The sequence below is a fragment of the Monodelphis domestica genome, chromosome 1 (genome assembly GCF_027887165.1).
Source record: "Monodelphis domestica isolate mMonDom1 chromosome 1, mMonDom1.pri, whole genome shotgun sequence".
In the NCBI taxonomy this organism is placed as follows: Eukaryota; Metazoa; Chordata; class Mammalia; order Didelphimorphia; family Didelphidae; genus Monodelphis; species Monodelphis domestica.
The window spans coordinates 713,226,700-713,251,953 of record NC_077227.1 but is presented as its reverse complement, the minus strand read 5'-3'; the positions used below and the strand labels follow the sequence as shown (position 1 = coordinate 713,251,953).

Below are 25,254 nucleotides of genomic sequence, written 5' to 3'. Positions count from 1 at the left end.
TGACACATGGTTGAATAAAATGGCTTCTAATCATTTCTTTCATTTCCTCTTCATTTATTATGCCTTTTTTAAAATTTTGACACTGGCAAATTGGTTTTCCTCTCTTTTAAAAAAGCAGATTAATTAATGGTTTATCCATTTGTCTAGGAAAACTAGTTTTAATGTTCTTTCAAATTTGTTCATCTCTGATTTTCAGACTATCTTTAGATGAGGTTTTGTGAAATGTGCTTTTGTTTTTTAAGTGGCATGTTCAATCTTTCTCTCTTTTACTAACCAGAAAGTTGTAATATATAAATTCCCTTGTAAAGATTGGTGGGCTTGGCTACAACCTGGTCTACCAGTTCTGAGTTGTTCTTTGCCCTACCAATTCTTTAAGATTTAACTTATTCATCTCTAAATTTGAATTATTTTTTAAAAGCCCTTTACTGATGATTTTTCTTGTACTGTAGTAAAGGACGTGCTTCATATTTCTGCTTTTCTACATTTGTTAATGAGTTTAATTTGCCCTATGATATGATTGGTTTTTATAAATGTACCATTTATGCTGAGATATATATGATTATAACATTGTTTCAAAAAATAAAAAAACAACTAAAAGAACTCTGATCAATGCAATGACCAACCACAATTTCAGTGAACTGATAATGAAGCATGCTTCTCACCTCTTGATAGAGAAGTGACAGACTAGAGGTGTAAAATGAAATATACATTTTCAGACACAGCCAACATATGCATCTGTTTTGCTTGACTATGGGTTTTTATTGTAATGAAAGGTTTTTAATTTTTTATAATCGAGAATTGGGGAGGTGTTCATGATAGCAATGCCACAAAATAATAAAAAGAAAAAAAAGAAAATAATGTCAGCAGAGCATTTTTTTAATGTGCATAAGAAACTAGTAGAAAGTTTACAGGGAGATACAGACAAGCAGAACCAGCTTTGGAACTAATGTGTTCAATTTATAATTTGTCTTTTTTTTTTTAAATAACCCTTACTTTCTGTCTTAGAATCAATACTAAGATTTGGTTCCATGGCAGAAGAGTGGTAAGGACTAAGCAATTATAGTTAAGTGGCTCACCTAGGGTCACAGAGCTAAGACATGACTGAGGCCAGATTTGAAACCAGGACCTCCTGTCTCTAGGTCTGGTTCTCTATCCATTGCATAATCTACATTTAAAATAAACAAGTAACAAATCAGAAATTTGTCATTTCATAAACAATTTCCATTCTTTGTAAATGAAATGTCCATGTTTGTTGATATTTGTCAAGTTCAGAATAAGAAAAAATAAACATTTTTTTAAAATGCCATTATAGGTCACATTTGAGTTTTATACAAGCCAGAATTTTTTTTTGGGGGGGGGGGGGGAGGAGGAAGTACAGCTTATATTGGATTATTAAAGTAATTAACTTAAGTAAACTAAAGCCATTTCTACACTAGGAAAATACTATATAGTTTACCAAAGTCACCTGAAATTTAGCCAAAGCCCGCTACCTAAAAAAGGTTTCATATCACATGGTTTTCAAGAACTTTTCAAATCTGTTAATGAAAAATTCAGCTTTGCTGTAACATACAGAGGACCAAATAAGCAACTCCAGGAGCCAAGGGGAGTTATTAGCTTACTGCATGGCCCAGGCAAACTAAAATGAATTGCACCTGAATTTTTTAAAATGGCTTAGACAATGATAATTCTTATTTAATTCCATTCATTTTTCTTCATCATATAGATTCTAGTTCTCTTTCTACTCCAAAAAATGTTGAAAGAGAAGTGGGGCTTATATGGGTGTGTAGTTAAGCTATTCAGAAGGCATGCAATTCAAATATTCATTTTCAAATATGAATTCCAGTGATGTGGCCAATACTCAGGAGTTGATTCATAATCTAATTTGAACAGTTTGACAGTTAAAACTAATTTAAGCCTATCCTTTGAACTTAAAGGATAAGGTGCAAAATCAAAATAGAATCCTTATTAAGTCTCTCTACTTGATGGGCAAATTTACATTAGCCATAAGGTACAAAAATTAACAGCTTCTTCAGAATGAAAAAGCATCCATATTCATTAAAAACTTCTTACATATTTCCCTAATGACCATGTTTTTTTGTCCTATACATATTCCAAGACAATGAAGAAAATCTGGCTCAACTCAGAGTAGTCTTTTCCCTTTAAGCTTCTACAAAGCAAAGATGGTCTTAATTACTATCAAAAGGCCAGCACATCACAGATGACTAAGTACTAAGCATTCAAATTCTGGTTTATTTAAATAAATTTAAAAAAAAACCTGGTTTATTTAAATACAATGAAAGTTACTAAAACCAAATGACAAGACAAACAAAATAAGAGGACAGTGAGAAAGGCAGCAGCCAAGAAGATCAGTTTAATGCCCACATACTTTACCCCCCCTTCAATGCCTTGCTCATTCCCCCTAATTCAACACTGTTAGCAAAATTCAGATGAAGTGAAAAAGGCCTGCTACAAGTTTCAATGTAATTGCTCAGAATTACCTACAGAGCTTCTCAAGTAAGAAGCTGTCCATATTCCCCCTACAAAGGGTCTAGTTCTCCTGGCTTCCTTTATCTATTTCAAAAGGAAGTAAAAAAATTTTATGTCCAAAATAACCCAGGGTTAGAATGACCAAAGTCACTGGGAAACCATTCAACATTTCTCAAAAAGGGGAAGAAGAAATGGCAGAGAAATAGGCTCCTAATTCAGAACAGGCGACAACTGAAATCCAAGGCTGATTGTGGAGTTTAAATGGCAAGACCAAAAACCCAAGACTTACAAGGAGTTAGCAAAATAAAAACTAAAACAGATCATTCATGTAATAAATCACAAGCAGAGCCACAGCATTAGTGTGTTACAGTTAATCATGGCTGCATTTGTGGATGGATACACAAAAGCTTCTAAGGACCTAATGCCAGCATGCACCATCTAAAAGAGGGTTAATTCTTACCTTTTCATTCTAACATACAGCAGGATTCCAAACAGAAAACAGGAACAAAACACATAAAGCAAGCATTAGGGACAGATACGGGTCTCATACTATTTTACAATAATTTAATCAAGACATACACATCTAGAAGAAAAAAAAATACTGTAAAAAAAACTGTCAAAACTCCACTAGCTCTAATATATGAAGGGTTTCAATACTTTTATCATATATTAAATAGACAAAAGGTTTCTAGAAGATTTCCACTCTCTCTTCGTACCCCTTATAGCCTGAATCACAACTAGCAGAAATATTTTTAACTCATTATTCCATAAGGAAGGAAGAAAAATATCTAAAGTCATACATGGGGAGTCACTTGCCTAAAACAAACAGTAAAGAGGCAGACTGGGTAAAGGAAAAAAGAGACACTGGAAAAGTTGGAGAAAAAGCTTCAGTTTAATATTTGGGGTACAAAAATTTAAGAACAAAGAAACTGACTGCCACAAATTATCTAATTACTATTTCCTACTTCACTTTATTTCAGTAGTGCAAAAAAAAAAAAGAGAGATGGACACAGAACAGAGATTACTGTCTGCCAAAAGTCAGACTTTTGGAAAAACCTCTTTCTTAACACGAAAAAGGCAAAAGACAAACAACACTGTCAGCCTTCAAGTACATATTCTGGCTCCTGATCCAACTGCAAAATAAAAACTAGCTAAATCATCCTCTAAGATTAAGCTTCTCAACTTCCTTCCATACAACAAGAAGTTTGATGATAAGAAAATTCATGTACTTTACAGAAAAAAAGGGGTTCATTTAGAAACATATTGATTTCTACACCTTACCTTTCGGAAATGTGCTAGCATGTCTGGGCTTCTCTCACACATTTCTGTGAGTAGGACAACAGATGTGTGAAGGACACCTGAACAGAAAAAAATATATATAGGAGGCATGAATTAGGCTACATCACTCTCATCAGCTTAATGACAATTAGGAATAAATTTCTCAAAAGCAACAATTCTGACTTTGTTTCTTTTGTATCTTCTCCACTACACAACCCCAAGGGGTGTGATAGAGTGTTGACTGCTCCATCAAGTATTTTCATTTTTGTTTTTCATATATGCCAATTGATGGGTATGAGACAAAATTTTAAAGTTGTTTTATAATTTGCATTTTTTCTAATAATTAGGGATCTGGAGCCTTTCCCCTCATATTTGTTGATAGCTTGGTTTTTTTCCTTTGAAAACACCTAGTTCATCTTTTGACTAAATAAATAGTTCTTGTTCTTATTTGAATCAGTTCCTTCTATATCCTGAATAAGAAATCTTTACCAGAGAAATCTATTACAAACATTTTCCTCAGATAATTATCTCCCTTCCAATTTTACCAGCAATGGTATTGTTTGTGCAAAATCGTTTTCAATATTAAGTAATTAAAATTGTCCTTTTTATCTGATACTTTCTATTCCTTGTTTGGTCATGAATTCTTCCTTTGGCCATAATTGCAAAAAGGTATAATCTTCTTCATTCTTCTAACTTGTTTATGATGTTGTCTTTTATATTTAAGTCTTGCTCCATTTGCTATTTGGTGTGAGTTGTTGTTTGTACCTAATTTCTTCCACACTTTCAATTTTCCAGTAGGTAGAGTGTTTAGGTTTATTAAACATTATACTACAATGTTTGTCTGCATCTATATGCTGTATACTTAATCTATTTCATTTTAAACTAGTACCAAATAGCTTTGATCATTACTGCTTTGTAGTATAGTTTAAGATTTGGTAGTGCTACTACACCTTTTTTAAAAATTATTTCTCTAGAAATTCTTGACCTTTTGTTCCCTCAGATAAATTTGTTTATTACTGTTTTCTAGTTTTATAAAATAATCCTTTGGAAGTTTGATGGGTATGGAACTGAATATATTAATTTAGATAGTACTGTTATTTTCATTATTTTGAAATAATAAATATTTATCAATTCACTGTCAAACCAAGATAGCATGACATTCTTTACTATATGACCAGTATTGGCATATATTGTTTAACTTTGCTAGAAACTTTGTTTAAATCTTTCAATCCCTCAAATACCCATAGGAAAACACATACAATTATAAATTCAGGAGATACAAAAATCTATCTGGTATATACTATTAAGCTATTAAAAGCTAGTTGATAAGAGATTTGAGAGAGAAACTGAGACAGATTTTAAATTTTCAGATGAAGCCTACACTAAAACTTCATTCTAGCCTACATATATTTGTATGTCAGGAAAGATATTCTTTTGGAAATCCCAGGGTGGGGGAAAAAGGGAAATTTTTTTTTTAAACCCTTACCTGCCATCTTGGAGTCAATACTGTGTATAGGCTCCAAGGCAGAAAAGTGGTATGGGCTAGGTAATGGGGGGTCAAATGACTTGCCCAGGGACACAGAGCTGGGAAGTGTCTGAGGCCACATTTGAACCCAGGACCTCCCATCTCTAGGCTTGGCTCTCAATCCACTGAGCTACCCAGCTGCCCCCGAAAAAAGGAAATCTACAACATTTACATATGCAACACTTTGTAGAAAATAAAATAAGTTAATTAAGCAATTTAGTCATTCAAAAAAGAACTTCCTTACTCATTATTTCTTGGCTTCAAAAAAAGAAATCACAAATACTTGAAGAATTACAAATTCCACTTAATTCTTCTGAAATTTCTATAAATTTCCTACCTGTTATAAGGATACCAAAACAATTATCATCAATCCTACCCCTGACACAATGGAAAATTTACTACTATTATGAAATGGGCTTAAAACCATGGGTCTCCAGAAACAAAGATCAACCCCTGGAAAATGTACTAAGTTGCCCTTTAATTATAATGTATTATATTAGCCTCAGAAGAGCATTTGCCTCTTCTTTTTTTGTAAAAGACTAGAGGGAAACAACTCTTCTTGGTTCAAAGAATGATGATAAGATTCAGGCACTATAGTACCTTGTTATGAAAAATATTCTTGGTCACAAGGGCCTTACTGGAACCCATCAAGGGGTATTAGTCAAATAACAACTTCTTTCACCTTTACATAAAATAGTCCTGGACTCCAACCCCAACCCTGCCCCCCTAACACTTTGTAAAAGCTCTAAGAAGATATTACCATGGTTCTTTTCATTCAATAAATTTTTTGTGGCTGGCAAAAACATCTCCATAAGTTCAGGTACCTTCCTGATGACATGTACAGCACAAAGTGCTGCCTATAAGGAAATAAAGTGACAAAATGTTAGGTCCCTTTGCTTTAATCAAAATCATTATCTTTATGAAATGTAACTAATAACTACTTCTAAAAAATGAATACATTGAGAAGTACTTGATGGTTACCAAAAAAAAAAAACTTGTCTATAAATTAATGGTACTACTGCATTAAAGCTAATTACTTCTTCACTTGATCCTATATTCATATTGCTATCTCTCAAAGCAAAGCATTTAGGACCAATTGCATGATCAATTAACAAGTCATGGAAGGCAATTTATCCAGTGACTAATTTAGGAGTGTATTCTTTTTGACACTATACATTTTCATCCACTCACACTTCTAAGAAGTGTGAGCAAAGGATACGGGGTATCCTAAGTACACTCAATATCTTATTTTTTAAGCCTAGTGGTCCTTCAATATGGAATCTGCCAGATCCTGTGTAATCCTGACTGGGGCTCCATGATATTTGACTTGTTTCTTTGGGGTCATTTGCAATATTTTCTCCTTGGCCTGGAAGCTCTTGAACTTGGCTATAATATTCCCGGGAGTTGTCATTTGAGGATTTATTGCAGAATATGATCTGTGGATTCTTTCAATAACTATTTTGTCCTCTTGTTCAAGAATATCAGGGCAGTTTCCTTGGATCATTTCTTGTAATATGATGTCTAGCCCTTTTTTTTTTTGGTGATGACTTTCAGATTGTTCAAAAATTCTCAAATTGTCTCCCCAGATCTATTTTCCAGGTCAGTTGTTGTTTCAATAAGATATTTCAGATTTTCTTTTATTTTTCATTCTTTTGATTGTTATATTGTTTCTTGATGTATCATGAAGTCATTAGCTTCTACTTACCTATTTCTAATCTTTAAGACTGAATTTCTTCCAAGATCTTTTGAAACTCCTTTTCTATTTGGTCCATTCTACTTTTCATGTCACTCTTTTTTAATTAAACTTTTTGGTCTCTTCTTCCAGGAGCTCAATTCTGGTTTTTAATCTGTTTATTTCTTCATTTGATTTCTGTGTCTACATTTCCATTTGACTAATTTTGATTTTTTAAACTGTTAATTTTCTTTTTTGCATTACTTTAATTTCTTTTTCCCATTTTTCTTCTACCTGTCTTTAGTTTTTTAACTCCTTTTGAGTTCTTACAGAGCTTGCAACCAATTCCCATTTTTTTCCTGGAGATTTTGCATGTATTTGCTTGTTTCTCACCATCTCCTATTGCTTCTGTTTTGAGTTATTTTTCCCCATAGAAATTTTCAAGGGTCAAAAGTTTCTTTTGCTGCTGTTTGCAGAAGATCTACAAGTTGCTGGCCATTTCTGCTTTAGTGACTAACTCGCAGAGTTTTTCCCTACAGCTATCTTCACGGCCTCTGCAGAGGTTTGAGTGGGGTCTAGTGCTATTGAGCTCTGAATGTCACTTCCAAGGGTGAGTCTGAGGTGCTCTTTTTTTGTTGTAACCTACCTCTGGGGATTCTGGAGTTACCTAGGTCCTGGTTCATAGTGTTTTGTACTCAGACTATCTTCACTGCAATAGTAGAATCTTGAGAGCACCTAGTGCTGTGGAGCTCCAAATCTCTCTGCTCAGGTCTGGGACTTCCAGGGGTGAATCTGTGGTGCTCTTTTGTTGGTATAGCCCATGTCTATGGATCCCATAGTTGCCTAGGTTCTGTTTCTGTGTGTGTGTGGGGGGGGGGGGGGGGCGCGGAGTTAAGCCTGCACTTTTCTTTGTGCAGTTTTGCCTTCAGTTACCCCTGATATGATGGAAATCCACTCTCTATGCCTAACTTTCACATTGTTTTCAGTGGGAGAGCTCCCTGCTCATCCTGCTTTGATTCCTGTCCTTTTGAGGTGACTTTTAAAGATTGGTCTAAAAGGATAATCAGAGCCATTTCAGGATTTCACTGCTACTTCACTACCATCTTGGCTCTGCTCCTCTCCTTGTTTTTTAAGTCTATAGAACTTCCAGTTATCCCTCATTCACCAAAATCCCTATGATTTATGCTTCCACTGTATCACAATATCATATACAATCTTTCCCCCTACTAATTAGTAGGTGACACATTCTTAGACTAATAGACTAATTAGTGACACATTCTTAGAAATCAAAAGAATAAAAATAAAATAAGGTGGTTACTAGTTTTATAAGAAATGCATGGTTTTTAAAAGGAATAAATTTGGCATAAGGTGTTCTTCACATGAAGAATGATTTGTCTGGTATTTGGTGACCACAGGTAAAATGAAGTAAGAAGCACAAAGGCAACTACAACACAGATGACTGTTAAAGGCTCAAATAAGATGCAAAGATTATAAGTTAAAAAAATTAAACCCTAACAGCGTATATTAAAATATACTGGCAAGTACTAACTCTACCCATTATACTTGAAATTTTTTTTTCTTTTAACTTAACAAATAATGTAAGCATATAATCTATAGAAACAAGGGCTGGTTTACAGTCAAGGCTTCAATACCACTTTCAATTCTACCCTTAATAGTATATTTAAAAGTAAAAGGAATTTAGCCTTTTCTAGGCTTTAATTACAGTTGCAATAAAATGGGAATAATGCAAACAAAACAGCATATTTGATTCTTATATTTCAAGTAGTATAGCCAAAAACTAGAAAGTAAAGGGGTGTCTTCCTACTGGAGAATAGCTAAAGAAATTACAGTACACTAATGTAATGGAATATTATGATACAAGAAATGATGAAGTAGGACAGTATCAGAGGAAATTGAGAATATTTCTATGAATTGATGCAGAGCAAAATGAGCAGAAAAATATAGAAAAAGTTTATAAAAAATAATAGAAAATAGTTTATACAATGATATCATTGAGAATTTGGAAACCCTTTATAATTCTGTTCAACTCGAAGATAAGCCTCAAATTTTAAAAAAAAAAATTTTTTTTTTGAGATGAAGTGTGCCATTCACCTCCTGACAGGTGATGGAACTTAAAATGTAGAAAAAACACCCATTTTTGGACATGGCCAATGTAGTGATTTATTTTATTGGAATCACTCTTCTTTTATGATATGGGCTCATAACCACAGACCTCTAGGTACAAAGATCTCTTTGTAGCTTTCTGTTGAGGAATATTTTTCAAGTCTTTTTATCATTTGTTCCAATAGGGGGGAAGGGAATAATGTTAGGGGCAGATTAGTTTTTAAGATATTTTTTAAAGCTTTATGACATGATATGCCACATTTATTTCAACATAATTAACTGTTGCACAATAACACTGCTCTGAATTAAAACTCAAGCACTGAACCACAAAACCAAGGAGGAAAGATGAAAAACAGTTATCCAACTTAAAAGAAAGTATTTCAATGGACTGCTTTAATGGAGTAATGGAGTTGCTATTAATATTACTATAACTGGAAATGAATGGAGATTTTTTTTTAAATAATGTGCTAAGTGCACAGGATTTTAAGTAGATTCCATTTACATTTTTAAATCACTGTACTGCTAAGACACATATACTATGTAATAAAATTTAAAAAATTTTGAAGGTTCTAAGCATAATACTTTAAGAGTTCTACAATCACAGCTCAAAAAAATTATTATAATATTTACATAGGCAAAAATAAAAGATGAAAAGCCAGCAAGTATAAAATTAACAACTATCATGTTACTACTCCATCTACTAAGTCAAATTTTTAAAAGTGTGCTCTATATCACATTCTCTAAGCTAACCTGGAGTCCTACAGAATTTCCCTTATTCGGTAGATATATAGAAACCAAATATAAAAAAATTTTTGCTTTTTATTTCTCAAAAACATCAACTATAGAACAATTCACTTAAGAAGAGTGAATAAGGCAAAGCTTTCTAACACGTTTGTGTCAATCTAATTTAGTATTATTATCAGCTCACTTAAGAGCTTATTATTTAAATAGGATTAAAGATGGATATATTAAAATAATGCCTATTATCAAGTATTTAAATGTTTATAAACCATTAAGTACTTGAGGAAAAACCAGCAGAACTAAACAATTAAGAATCACTACCAAATGGACATCAATAACAAATGAAGATAAATCATCCCTGAAAAATGTTACTAAGAATCAAAGGATTTGGAGCTGGAGAGAGCCTTTGAGATCATCTGGTCAAACTCTTTTCATTTTATAGACAAGGAAATTAAAATTCAAAGAGGATAAAGTACCCATGGTCATAGTAACAGCAATGAGCTCCAAGGGTAATTTTCAAACCCGGGTTCTCTGACTCCAAATTATTAAACACAATTGGTTAGGAGCCCATTTTTTATAAGAAATAAGATACACCTAAATTTTTTAGTCAAGGGACTTAAAAAAGAAATCATTTGCCTTCTCTTTTCTATAGGATTTCCCAATTTGAAGAAGCAAAATTAGCTTTAACCTGTTACCTTTTTTCTTAAGTAAGAATTGGAAGTTTTAAGGAGTTTCTCTACTTCTCCTGCAAGATCTCGACACATTTCTGAGGAACCCATACAGCCAAGGGTGCAGAGTGCCAGCCCCTGCACATACTGCGTGCTATGATTAAGGTCACTGCAAAAGAAAATAAAAATGAAAGTAACTCTCTATGTCTTGTCCAAAGCCCCAGCAAACTGTCCAAAATCAAGAAGATCATAAGCCTGCATGCAGTTTAGGGAACTTTGATCTTAAAAACAGATTTCAGAATTTCTCCTATTATCAATATACAATCCCAGGAAATATTGATTCCAATTATCTAACATTTCTGTAAAATAAAAATATTACATATTAAATATTATCCAATAATAGTCTTACCTCACTGGGTTGTTGTGTAAATGAATCAAAGAATATAGCATGTGATGTCATTTGTACACCTTAAGCTTTATAGAAATGCTAGCTATTAATTACCAACATAATCATAAATGTTTCACAGTAGCCCAATGTGCCTAACAAAAAGCCATGCTTACTCCAGAAATTTGAAGTACTCTATATAGCAGGATTACGGTTCTAGACATTTTATAGATGTCATTTTATCAATGAAGAAACACACCCAGAGAGAGTAGGTGATTTGTCCAAGATCACACAGGTACTGAAGTGCAGAATCAGGATTCAAACACTTATTTCTTGTTTCAAGTCCAGAAATAGTTATATAAACATACCACAAAATCTTGTTTTTTGAAAGAACAGTTTCATAATACACCAAGTGACACCACCCTTCTACCCCCTAAAAAAAGGTGAAGGGCTCCATGAAAAAAATCAGATAATACCTTTAACTCAGTCACTCCATGCATAAACTCAAGAAAAAAGAGGTTTCATAATAGGAATTATTTGCTATCTGCTCTTATGTTTCAATATAGAAATTTTGTGTTAAAACAAGGAACTTTTCCTTTTCATTTGATTTCCACAAAAAGAATTATCCTTTTCTATAGTTTTTACTAATATGCCCAATCAGACAAATGTCACCAACTAAGCTATATAGTCTCTCAATATAGGTCTTAGAGATTTGGTGCTACATTACAAAGACAGGTTTTCAACAGTCTTGGCTAATATAGCTAATTCTTCTAAATTACCCAGCAATACCACACATAAAAAACATGAACATGTTATAATTTAAAATACTTAAATCTAGCTCTCTGATATTCAGGAGGAGAGACTCAGAATAATTTTTCTTCTCCAATCACATTTCTCTTCTCACTCTTTAACTTTCATTGTTAACACCATTATCACCTAAAATTTAAATAATAATACAAAGTTTTCAAAACACTTTCCTCACAAGTCTGTTATAAGGCAGGTGGTACACAAAGTATTAATTCTCATTTCTATGAAGATCATAAAATCTAAAGAAATCATTCTAAGTATTCAAAGTTTTACCATGGATCTCCTAACTCCAAGACCAGAATTTTATCCACTAGTTCACACTATCTCTCTCTCATTAACTCCTCCAAGAGAATAGAAAGGTGAAACTAAAATTAATGAGCTTTGCTGCTTATCAACAACTCTGACAATAATTTGAAATAAAATTTCAATAATTCAAAATGAAATTCAAAATTCAAAAAAAAAATTCAAAAATTCAGAATAAAATCAAAATGATTGAAATTCCTTGTTAAAATTAAGTCTTGAGATTACCTGTAGCTAGCTGGCACTCCCACCTCCCTCCCCCCCCCTCTCTCTCTCATATGTGTGTGTGTGTATACACACATACATACATACACATACATACACATGTATGTATGTATATATATACACACACACTTATATGCTATTGATATTGCCTAATATCTAAAAATAGTTTGCATTGACTGCATTTTAGTTGTGTGTATTTACATACACACACACACACACTTTTTTATGTAAAAATCATTTTTCACTTAAAGAAAAAGATAAGTTTTGCACAATTAGTATTCTTAACTAATGCACACCTAAAAGATCTTTTCACTAACAAAAAGTTAGAGCATCAATTAAAGCCAAAAAAAAATCTGAACTTACTTCTTTACCAATAATACTGTTTTCTCAGTAACTTATTAGCAAATATAAAAACTGCTAAGGGGTTATAGTAGTCTTCAATGTCACTAGTAATTACAGAATATCTGAATAATCCAAGAAATTTTAACTAGTTAAGATTGTCATGGGACTATGAATTCATTTCCAAATTATATGGACTAATGTTATTGTCTCAATAAAGATGAAATTCAGGATTTCACAATCCTGAATTCAAAGAATAAGATTTCACAGAGTCCCATAAAAAGTTAGATTTGCTCTCTGACTACATGTTTCATTCTTTTCAACTTATCAGTTTTAGCATTTGTACTTAGATTTAGTTTTGACTCAGATGTACAGAACTGACTGCTCTATAGAACTACCACATTATTAGCAATGTGGTTGAAAATTTAAGTGATAAGTGTAGCTACAGGGAATGCATAAAAAGTGGGAGGAGAAGAGGCCTTATCCCAGGATAGGACAAGTCAAACTGGCTAGATAGCTTATCAACATACTACTTTTCTCATCAATATATTTTTGAAAGCTAATTAGAAGTCATTGAAGACTCAGTTTACAAACACTGCCCAGTGGGTTAGAGGACATTTTATAGCTACAACGTAATTACATTTCTACAGTTCCATTTCAAAGTTTCAAGGGGAAAAGAGAAGGGCTGAAAGGGAAGGTAATAAACATTTATTAAGTGCTTTTTACAAGTATTATCTTATTCATTCTCCCAAAAATCCTGCAAGGAAAAAAAAAATCCTGCAAGGAAGGTGATATCATCCCCATTTTATAGTTGAGGAAACCAAGGAAAACAGATGTTAAGTGACTTGCTCAGGGTCACACAACTAATAAATATTTGAGGGTGGATATGAACTCAGGTCTTCATGATTTCAACTACAGGAAAAAAAAAGTTAAAAAAGTAGAACATTATATATATATGAGGAAAATGAGTACCTTTACATCAAATTCATCTACTACCACAAATGTACTTTCTGTCATATACATATACATTAATGGAAAGCAAAACCCAAATAGACGAAGGATTTTGTCACTAAATTGCATTCCGTACAATTGAAACCTCAGAGACTAGATGTTTTAATAAGGTAAAAATTTCTCTCACCTTTTATAATCTCTCTAAAAATTAGTGTACTTAATAGCAACCTCCATTATTCATTTAGTAAAGAATTACTACCACAAATTTTTATTTACATCACTGAAGAGATGGGGTAGGAAGTAAATAGTAAATTGTTGAATTTTTTTTCTGTATTTTGGGGGGAGGAGCATAACAACACACAAACTTTATTTCTCAGATCTAAGTTTGAAGGAATCTCTACACCCTGAGATTTATGTCAATACCTGTACTGATAAGAGGAATGGTTTCAGTGGACCTAGGAAGACTTGTATGAACTGATGCAAAGTTAAGTGAGCAGAACAATTCATACAATAACAATACTATAAAGATAAAAATTTATAAAAGACTTAGGCACTCTGTTCAATACAAAGACCAACCATACTCCCAGAGGATTCATGATAAAAGATGATATCCATTCCAGCATTGGGCTCAGAGTAAACACTGAGGGGTTTTTGTTTGGTTTGGTTTTGGACAAGGCTAATACAAGAATGGCTATAAATGTTTTTAATGGACTTTACTTTTCTTAATTTCTCAATGATGAGGGGAAGAGACAGAAATCAGAGCTGGAAATAAAGCAAAATTGAATTAAAAACGAGCTATTTTCTAAAGATATCAATGTTTCAAATTTCTCCAGAGCCAGCTTAGATACACAGAGGTCATTTAAAATCAAATACAATTCAAATAAAGAGGTATAGGGGTGTTTTAAGTCAATGGAAGAGTGCTATGTTTGGAGTCAGAGGACCTTAGTTTGAATCCTAACTTCATCACTCACCTACTACCTGTGTAACCTTGAACACATTCCTTAGTCTCTCTCTGGGTTTCAGGTCCTCACCTCTAACACCAGGAGAGTAGATGACCAGAAGGGTCTCCTGCAGCTCTAAATCTATGATTCTAATCATGCATTATCAATGACAACATGCCATTACAGATGAGGAGTGAGGAAAGGAACTGACTCACTTCTTGATGCAGTTAGTCATTAGAAGATGTACATCCTGTCTCTCATCCAGCAGCAGCATGGCCCCTAGATAGCCAATTCGTTTGTCTGTGAATTTTTGAGAAGCAATGAGCTTGAGGCACTCCAACTGTAAAATAAATAAAAAATTGGGAAATAACTATCATCAAATATAAAAAGTAATATTTTTTGCCCAGAATCTATTTCAGTATCATGAATGTGTACAGATATGACCACACATGGTTAAATTTCTCAATTAAAAGGCAAAGATTTCAGATCTTAGGTAATTTGATAAGAAACAAAGAATTATACATTTTTTTAGTTAAGAAGTACTTTTAGACATTATTTAGTCCCTAGTATCCTTCCTTACCTTCTATAGCAATGATGTCACATTGAAATAGAAAAAGATCGGGGGCAGCTGAGTAGCTCAGTGGATTGAGAGCCAGGCCTAGAGACGGGAGGTCCTAGGTTCAAATCTGACCTCAGACACTTCCTAGCTGTGTGACCCTGGGCAAGTCACTTGACCCCCATTGCCTACCCTTACCACTCTTCTGCCTTGTATTGACTCAGTATTGACTCCAAGACGGAAGGTAAGGGTTTAAAAAAAAAGAAAAAGAAAGAAAAAGATCCTACCACATATTAACTTAGAAAACCATAATTTAACATGATCAATATTTTATTGTATTTTAATTACTTTGTTGAATATTTATTAATTATACTCTAATCTGGCTGAGTCCTACTCTGAAGTTTTCAGCTACAGAGGCTTCTTTTCTAACCAATCTGTGAGTTTTATTCATTAAACTGCATACAAATGCAAATTAGAAAACATACACTAATATTTTATAGAAGGTGAAATCCAACTCCTAATTCAATCAAGTGCCCAATTCCACACACAAAAATATCTAAAAAAGGAGAAGGAAAAATTCAAAGTTGGCATAAACCTAGACAGAGTCCCAGAAAGCATGTCTATTAACAGCAGAAAATTTAACTGAAATAGTACATTTAACTAAAATAACACAATCTGACTGTATTCTATAGGTCAATAACTTTAAAGTAGCCTTTTCAAATACTATCAAAAAGTATTTGAAATGTAACAATTCACCTGGCATTTGGACCAAGTACATACACTATGAGATATGCAATTTTTAAAAATAGCTTCTAATATTTTAACAGAAATAAATCATAAAGAACCTTGAGGGGTAGAAGGAATTAAGACAAGTGAAAGACAAATGCAGTGTGAGACAGAAACAGATTACACAACAGAATACATGTATATCAAGTTCTACTGCTCCCTCTTGTAGTCTTTAACCTGAGGTTCATTAGCTTGTTTTTTAAAATATTTCAATTTCAGTATTTTAGTATTTCAATATAATTAGTTCCTTTTGTAATTCTGTTTTATTTCATGAATTTAAAAATAATAACCTTATAAATGGTAACACTACCAAGAGGTTCATTTCAAAACAAAAACATTCTTTTTGACTCCATCTAAAACAGTGCTTGTTCTAGATTGAATCAAAAAGAATAATTATTTAACTACAAATATTAGAAAGGAAAAAATTTCTAGAAATGTCTGATCTTTTCTTTCTATGTTTAAGAGAAAAATATTTTAAAACTTTTAGTGTTAGTACTTTAAGTCAACTTAGTAACATATCTATAGATATTGATATTTGTACAGCTTTGGATAGTTTTATATCTACATAAGCGGATAGATAGATAGATAGATAGATAGATAGATAGACAGACAGATTGATGTGTGAGAAGAGGTACCAACCAAAAGTCCTCATTAACTTTATCAAATATCAGAAAAAAATATTTCAAACAAGAAATGGTCAAAAAATATTTACTGAAGAAGAGCTACTGAGCAGGACATAGTGCTATATTGCAACAATGTTTAGGTGCTATAAAAATAACAATAGACCAGAAATGGGACTTTTAGCTCATAGGGCTAACAGATATACAAATATCACTGTACAAATATCAGTACATCACTGACTTTGCTAAACCTATGTTTAAGCCAAAGAATGAATGAATCTGAATGAAAAGGAAGATCTCTTAAGAAAAATAAATAAATTCATTATAATGTATAAATACATGTACACACAAATCCAGACAACACAATTAACCAAATTAGGCTATGCCTTTTAACTCACCATAATAGGGGAAAAAAAAACATTGATTCTTCTACTGGTTGTACTACTAACTAGTTGTGGTGACCTATGCTAAGTTAACCTCCCCATACTTCAGGTAATGATGAATATTAAGTTAAACTAGAAGAGATCCCTTCCAGCTCTAAATCTCTGAAATTATATATTTTTTCCTTAAAGAAAAAAAATTTACTGCAATAGTATATTGAAGAGTCCAACACATTATATGCTATATAGAATATTTATTTTTACCACTATTTATTTAGGTTGCACTTTGAAAGAAAGCTGCACTCAATTTGTCACTCTGTGATTGGTTTCCCAAGTCAAATTCACAAATTTTGCTTTTTAAAGCTATTTACCCTTCAGCTTTGTGATAGAGCCATTGCAATAATCTGTATGATACAGATGGTTCTTGATAAACAGCTATGTTATTATTCAGAGATCTCAAAAATAGTCTAAATTTCAATGATTACCTAACTTTTTGCAATATTCTAGACTGATAAACATATATTTATGTACATCAAACTGCTATTGTTGAGAAATTTGTCACTCTATAGCCAACAGTTCACCAAAAATTGCTAGTTCCTTACAATAAAAAGACACAGACAAAAAGATGGATGTATGGATGGATGGATGGAAGGATGGATGGATGGATGAACCAACAGGCCAGGTAACCATGCACACGATGACATGCTACATCACCAAATCTTTCTCCAAATTCTGGACCTTCCAAAACTTAGCATTATCTGACAGATCCCTCAAAAACCCAACATGACCTTCACATCAAGAGGTATCAGATGAGGATATTCATATCTCTTGTTCCTATTAATACTTATACACAATGAGGATTATTTCTTACATCTTGTTCTTCATTATAGCTATGCCTAATAATTGTACAGTCATAATTTTCAATTTTCCTCAAACACTATGGTAGTAATGCTTCTTTCCTTTAAACAGCCCCAATTTGTTAATGAACAGTTGCTTTGCATCACTAAGAGAAAAGGAGTAGAAATCATTATTTCTGTATTTCCTGAATTCAAGTTATTATAAATAAAGAATATGTATTTCCAGGACATACTAAGATTCATTCATACCTTAAATGGCATGGAATATGTAATTTACTGCTGTCTCAACATTAAACAGATCTCTTAACAAAGGGATATAAATCAATGTTATGACAATTACAAGAAGTTGTTTCTTTTTAGAATTTCCCACAGACCTTAAGCTCCATACTAACAGTTCTTTCCTGCATTTCTAGATGGCACTTGACTAAGGCTGGAAATTTTCCAGAGTCAGGAAAGCAAAAGCGATAGTTCTATCCCACCATGGGGTGGGGAAGCTATACAACTTCTACTTTTGATGAACTTAGTTTAAAAATACTCCTAAGAGAGGAAGGTCATAATTAAACAGATTAAAATAATTGGGGCTACATCAAACAAGGTGTGATACATGAATATAAGCTTTGGTCACATCTTGCTCAGACCCCAACCCTCAATAGTACATCTGGCTATCTCTATCACATGAGATCTCAACTTGGGCCATCATCTCATCATCTCCTCCCTCCTAAAAAACTAGACTCCATTCCTGGAGCCACCCTGGGACTGATCAGCAAGCTTTGGCCTCTACCATGCCTCCACAACACTACCAGACAATTATTTCTATGCCTATAACCCTTTTCCAGCTCTCTTCTATGTACATGTATGTTTGTTAAAATATAAGCTCCTTCAAAGCAAGGCTATACTATTTACTTGTATTTGTACCCTCAGCCCTTGGCATAGTACTTGGTATCTGTAGTGGAAAATCACAATGCCATAAGAAACAAAGACTATGACAAATTTAGAGAAGCATGAGAAAAAATATGAACTGATACAATGTGAAGTAAACAAAACCAGAGAAACAACATACACAATGACTACAACAATATAAAGGGAAATAAAAACAAAACAAAAACTAAATGCTGCAAAATTCTAAATGACCAAGAACTTGGCTCCAAAGAGATAGAAGGAATCTTTCTCCTCCCCCTCCCTCCTCCTCCTCACCCCCTTTGCAGAGGTCCATTGACATGGAATACTTCAAATAATGTTAATTCTTTTCAATATGTTGGTTAATTTTGCTAAAAAAAAAAATTCTTCCTCTTTGTTATTTTGACTCTTTGGAAAGGAGATGGAGGAATCAGGTAGGAAAAATAGATGATATAAAAACATCATAAAATTAATTTTTTTAATTAGGGCTGAACATAAAAGAAATTTCCTATACCTAATGAGATAAAAACCAATGTCTGTTAAGAAAGTTCAACTCCTGTGAATTAATCCAACCATTCTGGAGGGCAATTTGGAACTATGCCCAAAGGGTGCTAAAAGACTGTCTGCCCTTTGACCCAGCCATAGCACTGCTGGGTTTGTACCCCAAAGAGACAATAAGGAAAAAGACTTGTACAAGAATATTCATAGCTGCGCTCTTTGTGGTGGCCAAAAATTGGAAAATGAGGGGATGCCCTTCAATTGGGGAATGGCTGAACAAATTGTGGTATATGTTGGTGATGGAATACTATTGTGCTCAAAGGAATAATAAAGTGGAGGAATTCCACGGAGACTGGAACAACCTCCAGAAAGTGATGCAGAGCGAAAGGAGCAGAACCAGGAAAACATTGTACACAGAGACTGATACACTGTGGTACAATCGAAGGTGATGGACTTCTCCATTAGTCTCAGTGCAATGTCCCTGAACAATCTGCAGGGATCTAAAAAACACTATTCACAAGCAGAAGAAAAAGTGTGGGAGTAAAAACACCGATGAAAAGCAACTGCTTGACTACAGGGGTTGAGGGGATATGACTGAGGAGAGACTCTAAATGAACACTCTAGTGCAAATACCAACAACATGGAAATGGGTTTGAATCAAGAACACATGTGATACCCAGTGGAATTGCTAGTGGGCTATGGGAGAGGTGGGGGGAGAGGGGGGAGAGAAGAAAATGATCTTTGTTTCCAATGAATAATGTTTGTAAATGACCAAATAAAAATTAAAAAAAAAAAAAGAAAGTTCAACTCCCTTTGTTAACAGATCTACTTGCTATTGAGACAACAGTAAATTACATATTCCATGCCCTTAAGGTATGGAATCCTTTAGTATGTCCTGGAAATAAAAATATTTTATTCGTAATCATTTTAATTCACAAAATACAGAAAATTCTTTCTATTATCTTCTAATGTTAGAAGATATTTCTAAATATATGTGTTTTAGAAAGATCCTATCAATAGGCTTAAAGACCAAATCACTTCTTAATAATTTCAGTGAACAAAAGTATTAGTTGGAGCTACCCACTTAAGCCTCCTTATGTACTAATAAAAAAAGGTGACATAATAGAAAGCAATGACATTAAGTTTAAATTAGAAGAGATGATCTTTTAATCCAGGAAAGGTTCTTTACCTAGGATTTACCAACTTTTTAAATTTGATAGCTGTGTTTCAATTTAATTGGCTTCTTCTACATCCCTATGAATTTTTGTCATGCACTTAACATGATTCTGAGCAGGGGTCCATAGGCTTCCTACTACTACCTACCAGGAGTACAGGACACAAAACAAGGTTAGGAATCATTGCTCTAATCTGATGTTCTTGTTTTGTTTTGTTTATAGCTAAGGAACTAAAAAGAAATTGACTTGCCCAACATCACAGCTACTAGTCATCGGCAATGGTGGGTTTAGAATCAAAGTTCTTCCTGACTCCCAATGCCATGTCCTTCCTACAACATCCAACAATTACTCAAATACTTGGGCAGAACGTGATGAATCATTCTGCAAGTGAGACATACCAACCACATTTCCTCCACAAAGGCGAGGCATATAAAACCAGTTATGGTATGAAAACAAGTAGGAGGAAATTCCAAAAGGTGGGGATACAGAGCTAATATTTAAACAAAAATGTAAACCAAGGATAAAGCCTATGATTAATTCAAACAGAAGACTTGGGGAAAATTAAGAATATTGTAATTGCCCAAAAAGCTGTCTAACCTAGAGTATATCTTCAACTTACTATTTTGTTTTCAATTTTCAGCACAACCCGAGAATCTCAGCTTTCAAAGGAATCTCAGAGGCCACCTACTTCAGGCCGTACCCAAACAAAAATCCCTCATAACACTGCTGACAAGTGCTCAACCAGCCAGTGAGGGAGAATGTACCCTTCTAGAGCAGCCTAAAGGAGGCAAGAAGAATCATGGAGTCTTTCCATATCAAATCTATATTTGTTCTTTGCAATTTTCATCCATTGCTCCTCCTTCTGCCCATTAAATTCAAGCAGAACAAGCCTCATCCTTCTTCCAAGTAACAAACCCTAAAATAACTAAAGACAACTGTCACATCCAAGCTTATGGCCCCACAAGTCTTGTCTCCTGGGTGAACATCTCCAGTTTATTCAGTTGAATCACATATTGAATGACCTAAAGGGACTTTCCCCATCCTGGCTGCACTCCTATCTATGCTTCAGTTCATCAATTTTCTTCCAAAAATGTGGTCTCAGAACTAAACATAAACACTGTTGTCAGACCACATATATCATACAGTGTGGAGTATCACCTCCCTAGGATGGCAGAGGACATATCTCATAATGTACCCTAAAACTGTAGTGCTTTCTTGGCCAACATGTCACCCTAGTAATTCTTAATGTGATGCATTCCACTACAACCTTCAGATAAATCAACATCTAGCCACAGCTTCCTCTACTTATAAATGTAAAGTTAATTCTTGTGAATCCACTAGTTAAGACTTACATTTATCCCTATTAAATTTTATCTTATTAGATTTGGTCTATTGTTCTAACTTGACAAGATTTTTTTCATATCTGCCTTTGTTACTCAGTGTATTAACTATATCTTCCCGTTGTGTGACTTCTAAAAATATAGGCCTACACCATCTATGCCTATATATAAATCACTGATTTTTTTAAAAGCTAATAATAACAAGCATTTAAATAGTGCTTTATGGTTTTAAAAGCACTTTACAAATGTTCAATCATTTAATTCTCACAAAAATCCTGGAAGGTAAGAGCCATTTCCCCCATTTTTACAGAGGAAAAAACTAAGGCAGTCATAGGTTAAGTGGGTTTAACCCAGGTCATACAACTAATATCTGAAGCTGGATTTGAACAGGTTTTCTAAGACAACTAGGTGGTACAGTGGATACAGAGCTGGTCTTGGAGTCAGGAAAACCCTCCAGTCTCAAATATTTACTAGCTATGTGACTTTGGCAAGTCACTTAACCTCTTCTTTAGTTTTCTCACCTGTAAAATGAGGATGAAAAGAACACCTACCTCCCAGAGTTGTTCTGAAAATCAAATGAGTTAACATTTATAAAGTGCTAAGCAGAATGCCTGACCTACAGTAGACTACTATATAAATGCTTTCTCCTACCTTTCCTCCTCCTAATTCCTGATTTAAAGTCCATTGCTCTAGCCACTGTAACACCTACCTGCTGAGCACAGATCCCCTGGGCATACCACAAGCAACTTTCAACAAAGATGATGTCAAATCATTAAATGAATTCTCTCAGGGCCTAGCCATTCAACCAGGTGAGCCCATGAAACTGTATAATCATCTAGCTCATATCTCTTTCTCTAGTTTACAAGAGGAAAGGTTCTTATCAATGCTTTAATGAAATCTAGTTAAAACTATTTATCTCTATAGCACTGCCATGATCTACCAGTCTAGTAACCCTGTTAAAAGAAGGAAACAAATTAGTTTTAATATAATCTGATCTTTTTTAAAATCTCTTACCTTCTGTTTTAGAATGGATACTAAGTATCCATCTATACTAGTGGTAAGGGCTAGGTAATTGAATTTAAGTTACTTGCCCAGGGTCACATTTTTAGGAAGTAGGCCAAATTTGAATCCAGGACCTCCTGACTCTAGGTCTGTTCTATCTACTGAACCACCTAGCTGCCCCTATGACCTGTTATTGATGAAGTCATGTTGGCCCTTCCTTTTCCCAATGTTCACCAATCTTCCCTCATAACAATACAAGAGCCACCTCCTCCCACTTCTTTGCAGAGGTAAGGTCTATGGATATAAAGAACACTTGAATAAGTAATAAAACACTGAATTTTTTAACAAGTTGGTTAGTTTTATTGAACTAATTCCCACTCCCTCCACCTACTTTTTCTAATAAAGGACTACATGAGAAATTGTTCTCTGGGAGTACAAGTACAGTGGAACATATTAAAAAACAAAAACAAACTATATCAACAATAAATTATATTTTTTAAAATAATACATTCTTGGATTTTGCCAGGAATCAAAGTCAGGCTCAATATGCTATAGTTTGCCCTCTCCTTCCTTCCCAGGGAAAAAAGGAGATTTGCTCTTTTCCAAATCTTTCAAAGACCATTAGCAATCACATTCGCTAGTTCTTGCGGTACCCAAGTATACATAGTTCATCTGGTCTGAAGATTTCAAGAATAGTTTGGTGTCCTCTTACCAGACATCCAATTACCTTAAATATCAGCTTCCTAAAGCCCATTTTAATCTGTTCTTTTCAATTCAAAGATCATCCACCTTAGCAGAGAAAAGAGAAGCAAAACAAAATGTGGAGCAGTTCTGCCTTCTCCATCTCCTGGTACCTTCACTCCATCCATGTAGCACAAAAATCCCATCCATACTCTCAAGCTTTCTCTTTTCCCCCAATATGGCAAAAAGAAAAACAAGCCAAAAAATCTTTGCTGTTCTTAGCTTCTCACTGCCCTTAGCTTATCCTGAGCTTTGACTTTCCTAACATTCTTCTTACTAGGCTATATCTTACTTCTGAACTCGACCTCTTACTTGACCTTGTTTCCATCTTTTGTACATTTCTTTGAGTTCCCTGTGCACAAACATTAGTCCCTTTAAACAAGTCGCTTTTCATAATGATTAAAAAGCTTTTTCATTGTGTCTTCAGAATAACATTTTTCTGTAGCTTCTCATTCCCCTAAAAACTGAATTTCCCTATGGAATTTTAGGTCATAGGATCTTATCTCTCCATTTTCTGAACCCTACATAAAATTGGTTACTCTTAAACCTATAAGATCTGTTCTCCCAAAGTCTAGGATAAATATCACAATGTATGGTTTTCTTCTCTTATCATAAAGTCTAGGTGGAGTGATGTTGATCACACCCTCTGCCCCTGCAAGATTCCTATGTTTAACCCTAGTAACTAATTCTTCCTAACTGGGATTCAGAATACAGTTATCCCTTTCATATCACAACTCCAAGATATTGCAGGTAGACATAAGAAATTAAATGGGAATTTGGGGGTGAGTTTTATGGAAACTGCAAATGACACATGAAGGTCAACAGATGACAGTTTAGAAACTGAGAAATGTATATTTAACCCAAAATTTACAATAAGGTATTGGAGACACCCTATAAAAGAGTAAGAAAAAATTCAAACTACTTCTCTAATATGAAAGGGCCAAAAAATTTTATGCAGATTTTTCATGCCCCACCCCTAATCCCAGCAATATGGAAGGAAGAACTGTATATTTTCCCCTTGTTGATTCCTCCACCTTTGGAGGATTAAAGTTGAACTCACATTTGTGAAGATTGGATTTGGCTCTCTCCTGATTGTAACAATGAAGGTACTTAGTTCGTCCTTGATTGTGAAGATTAAATTTTAATGCCCTGTCTATTTTTAGATTTTAATCCCCAAATTATAAACCACATTACTTAAAGTTGAGTATGGAGATCTACCCATTTTGGATTTTAACCACAAAAATGTGTGAACACCCATTTCATTCATTGAGTGGGAGGTCTGTGATCCACGTGTGAAAGAGTGGGCAGTCCTGAAGTGGAACGTCAGCTGGGTAAAAAATTTAGGGTAAGTGACACAAGAGAAAAAGGTCTTTAGAAGTGGAAACAGACACAAACAGGGAGACTTCAAGGGAGTGACTTGAAGTGATAGACACTTGGAGTGAAGAGAGGCACTTGGAGGGAAGGGAGTCACTTGGAGTGAAGAAAGAGAAACTCTTGGAATGGAGCCTGATGGAGTTGTGGCTGATAAAAGAATCTGCTGATCGAACTGACATTGTGGTTAGTGTAAAGGCTGACTTCCTTCCTTGCCCTTTCTGGAGGAGTGAGCCTCTGGGAAAGGCCCATCATCTTGAGACTCCTTTCACCTGGCTGGGGCCTTAGAATTTCTACTTGGCTCAGAAGAAGCTGGAGCTCTTTCTCCCCTTTTCTCTCTTCCTTAATATCTTCCCTCTATTGTAAAAATAAACTACCATAAATTCCATTTTACTTTAGTAATTCATTTTGGGGATTTAGAAATTAAATCCCTGACGATCAATTAAAATATTTACTCCAACCATAAATTTGAAACTGTAAAAAATAGACTCGAATACAGGACTACAATCCCCATGAGCCTTTGCTCCACTTCCCCAGAATACCTTGTAATCTCACCTGGGCCGAGATCGAGAAGATATTTAAGAAAAG

The 25,254-nt window shown here is 34.1% G+C and overlaps 1 protein-coding gene across 3 annotated transcripts in view; it reads right to left on the bottom strand.

Moving 5' to 3' along the window:
• Window positions 1-25,254, bottom strand: part of AP1G1 (adaptor related protein complex 1 subunit gamma 1) — a 73,520-nt gene that overhangs the window by 26,249 nt on the left and 22,017 nt on the right. For all 3 annotated transcript variants that reach the window (XM_056824392.1, XM_001367293.4, XM_056824386.1), the window contains exons 3-6: window positions 14,659-14,783; window positions 10,523-10,664; window positions 6,051-6,147; window positions 3,769-3,845 (exon numbers count right to left, since the gene is read on the bottom strand). In XM_056824392.1, the coding sequence (XP_056680370.1) occupies window positions 3,769-3,845; window positions 6,051-6,147; window positions 10,523-10,664; window positions 14,659-14,783 (441 nt within the window). The remainder of the gene's footprint in view (window positions 1-3,768; window positions 3,846-6,050; window positions 6,148-10,522; window positions 10,665-14,658; window positions 14,784-25,254) is intronic.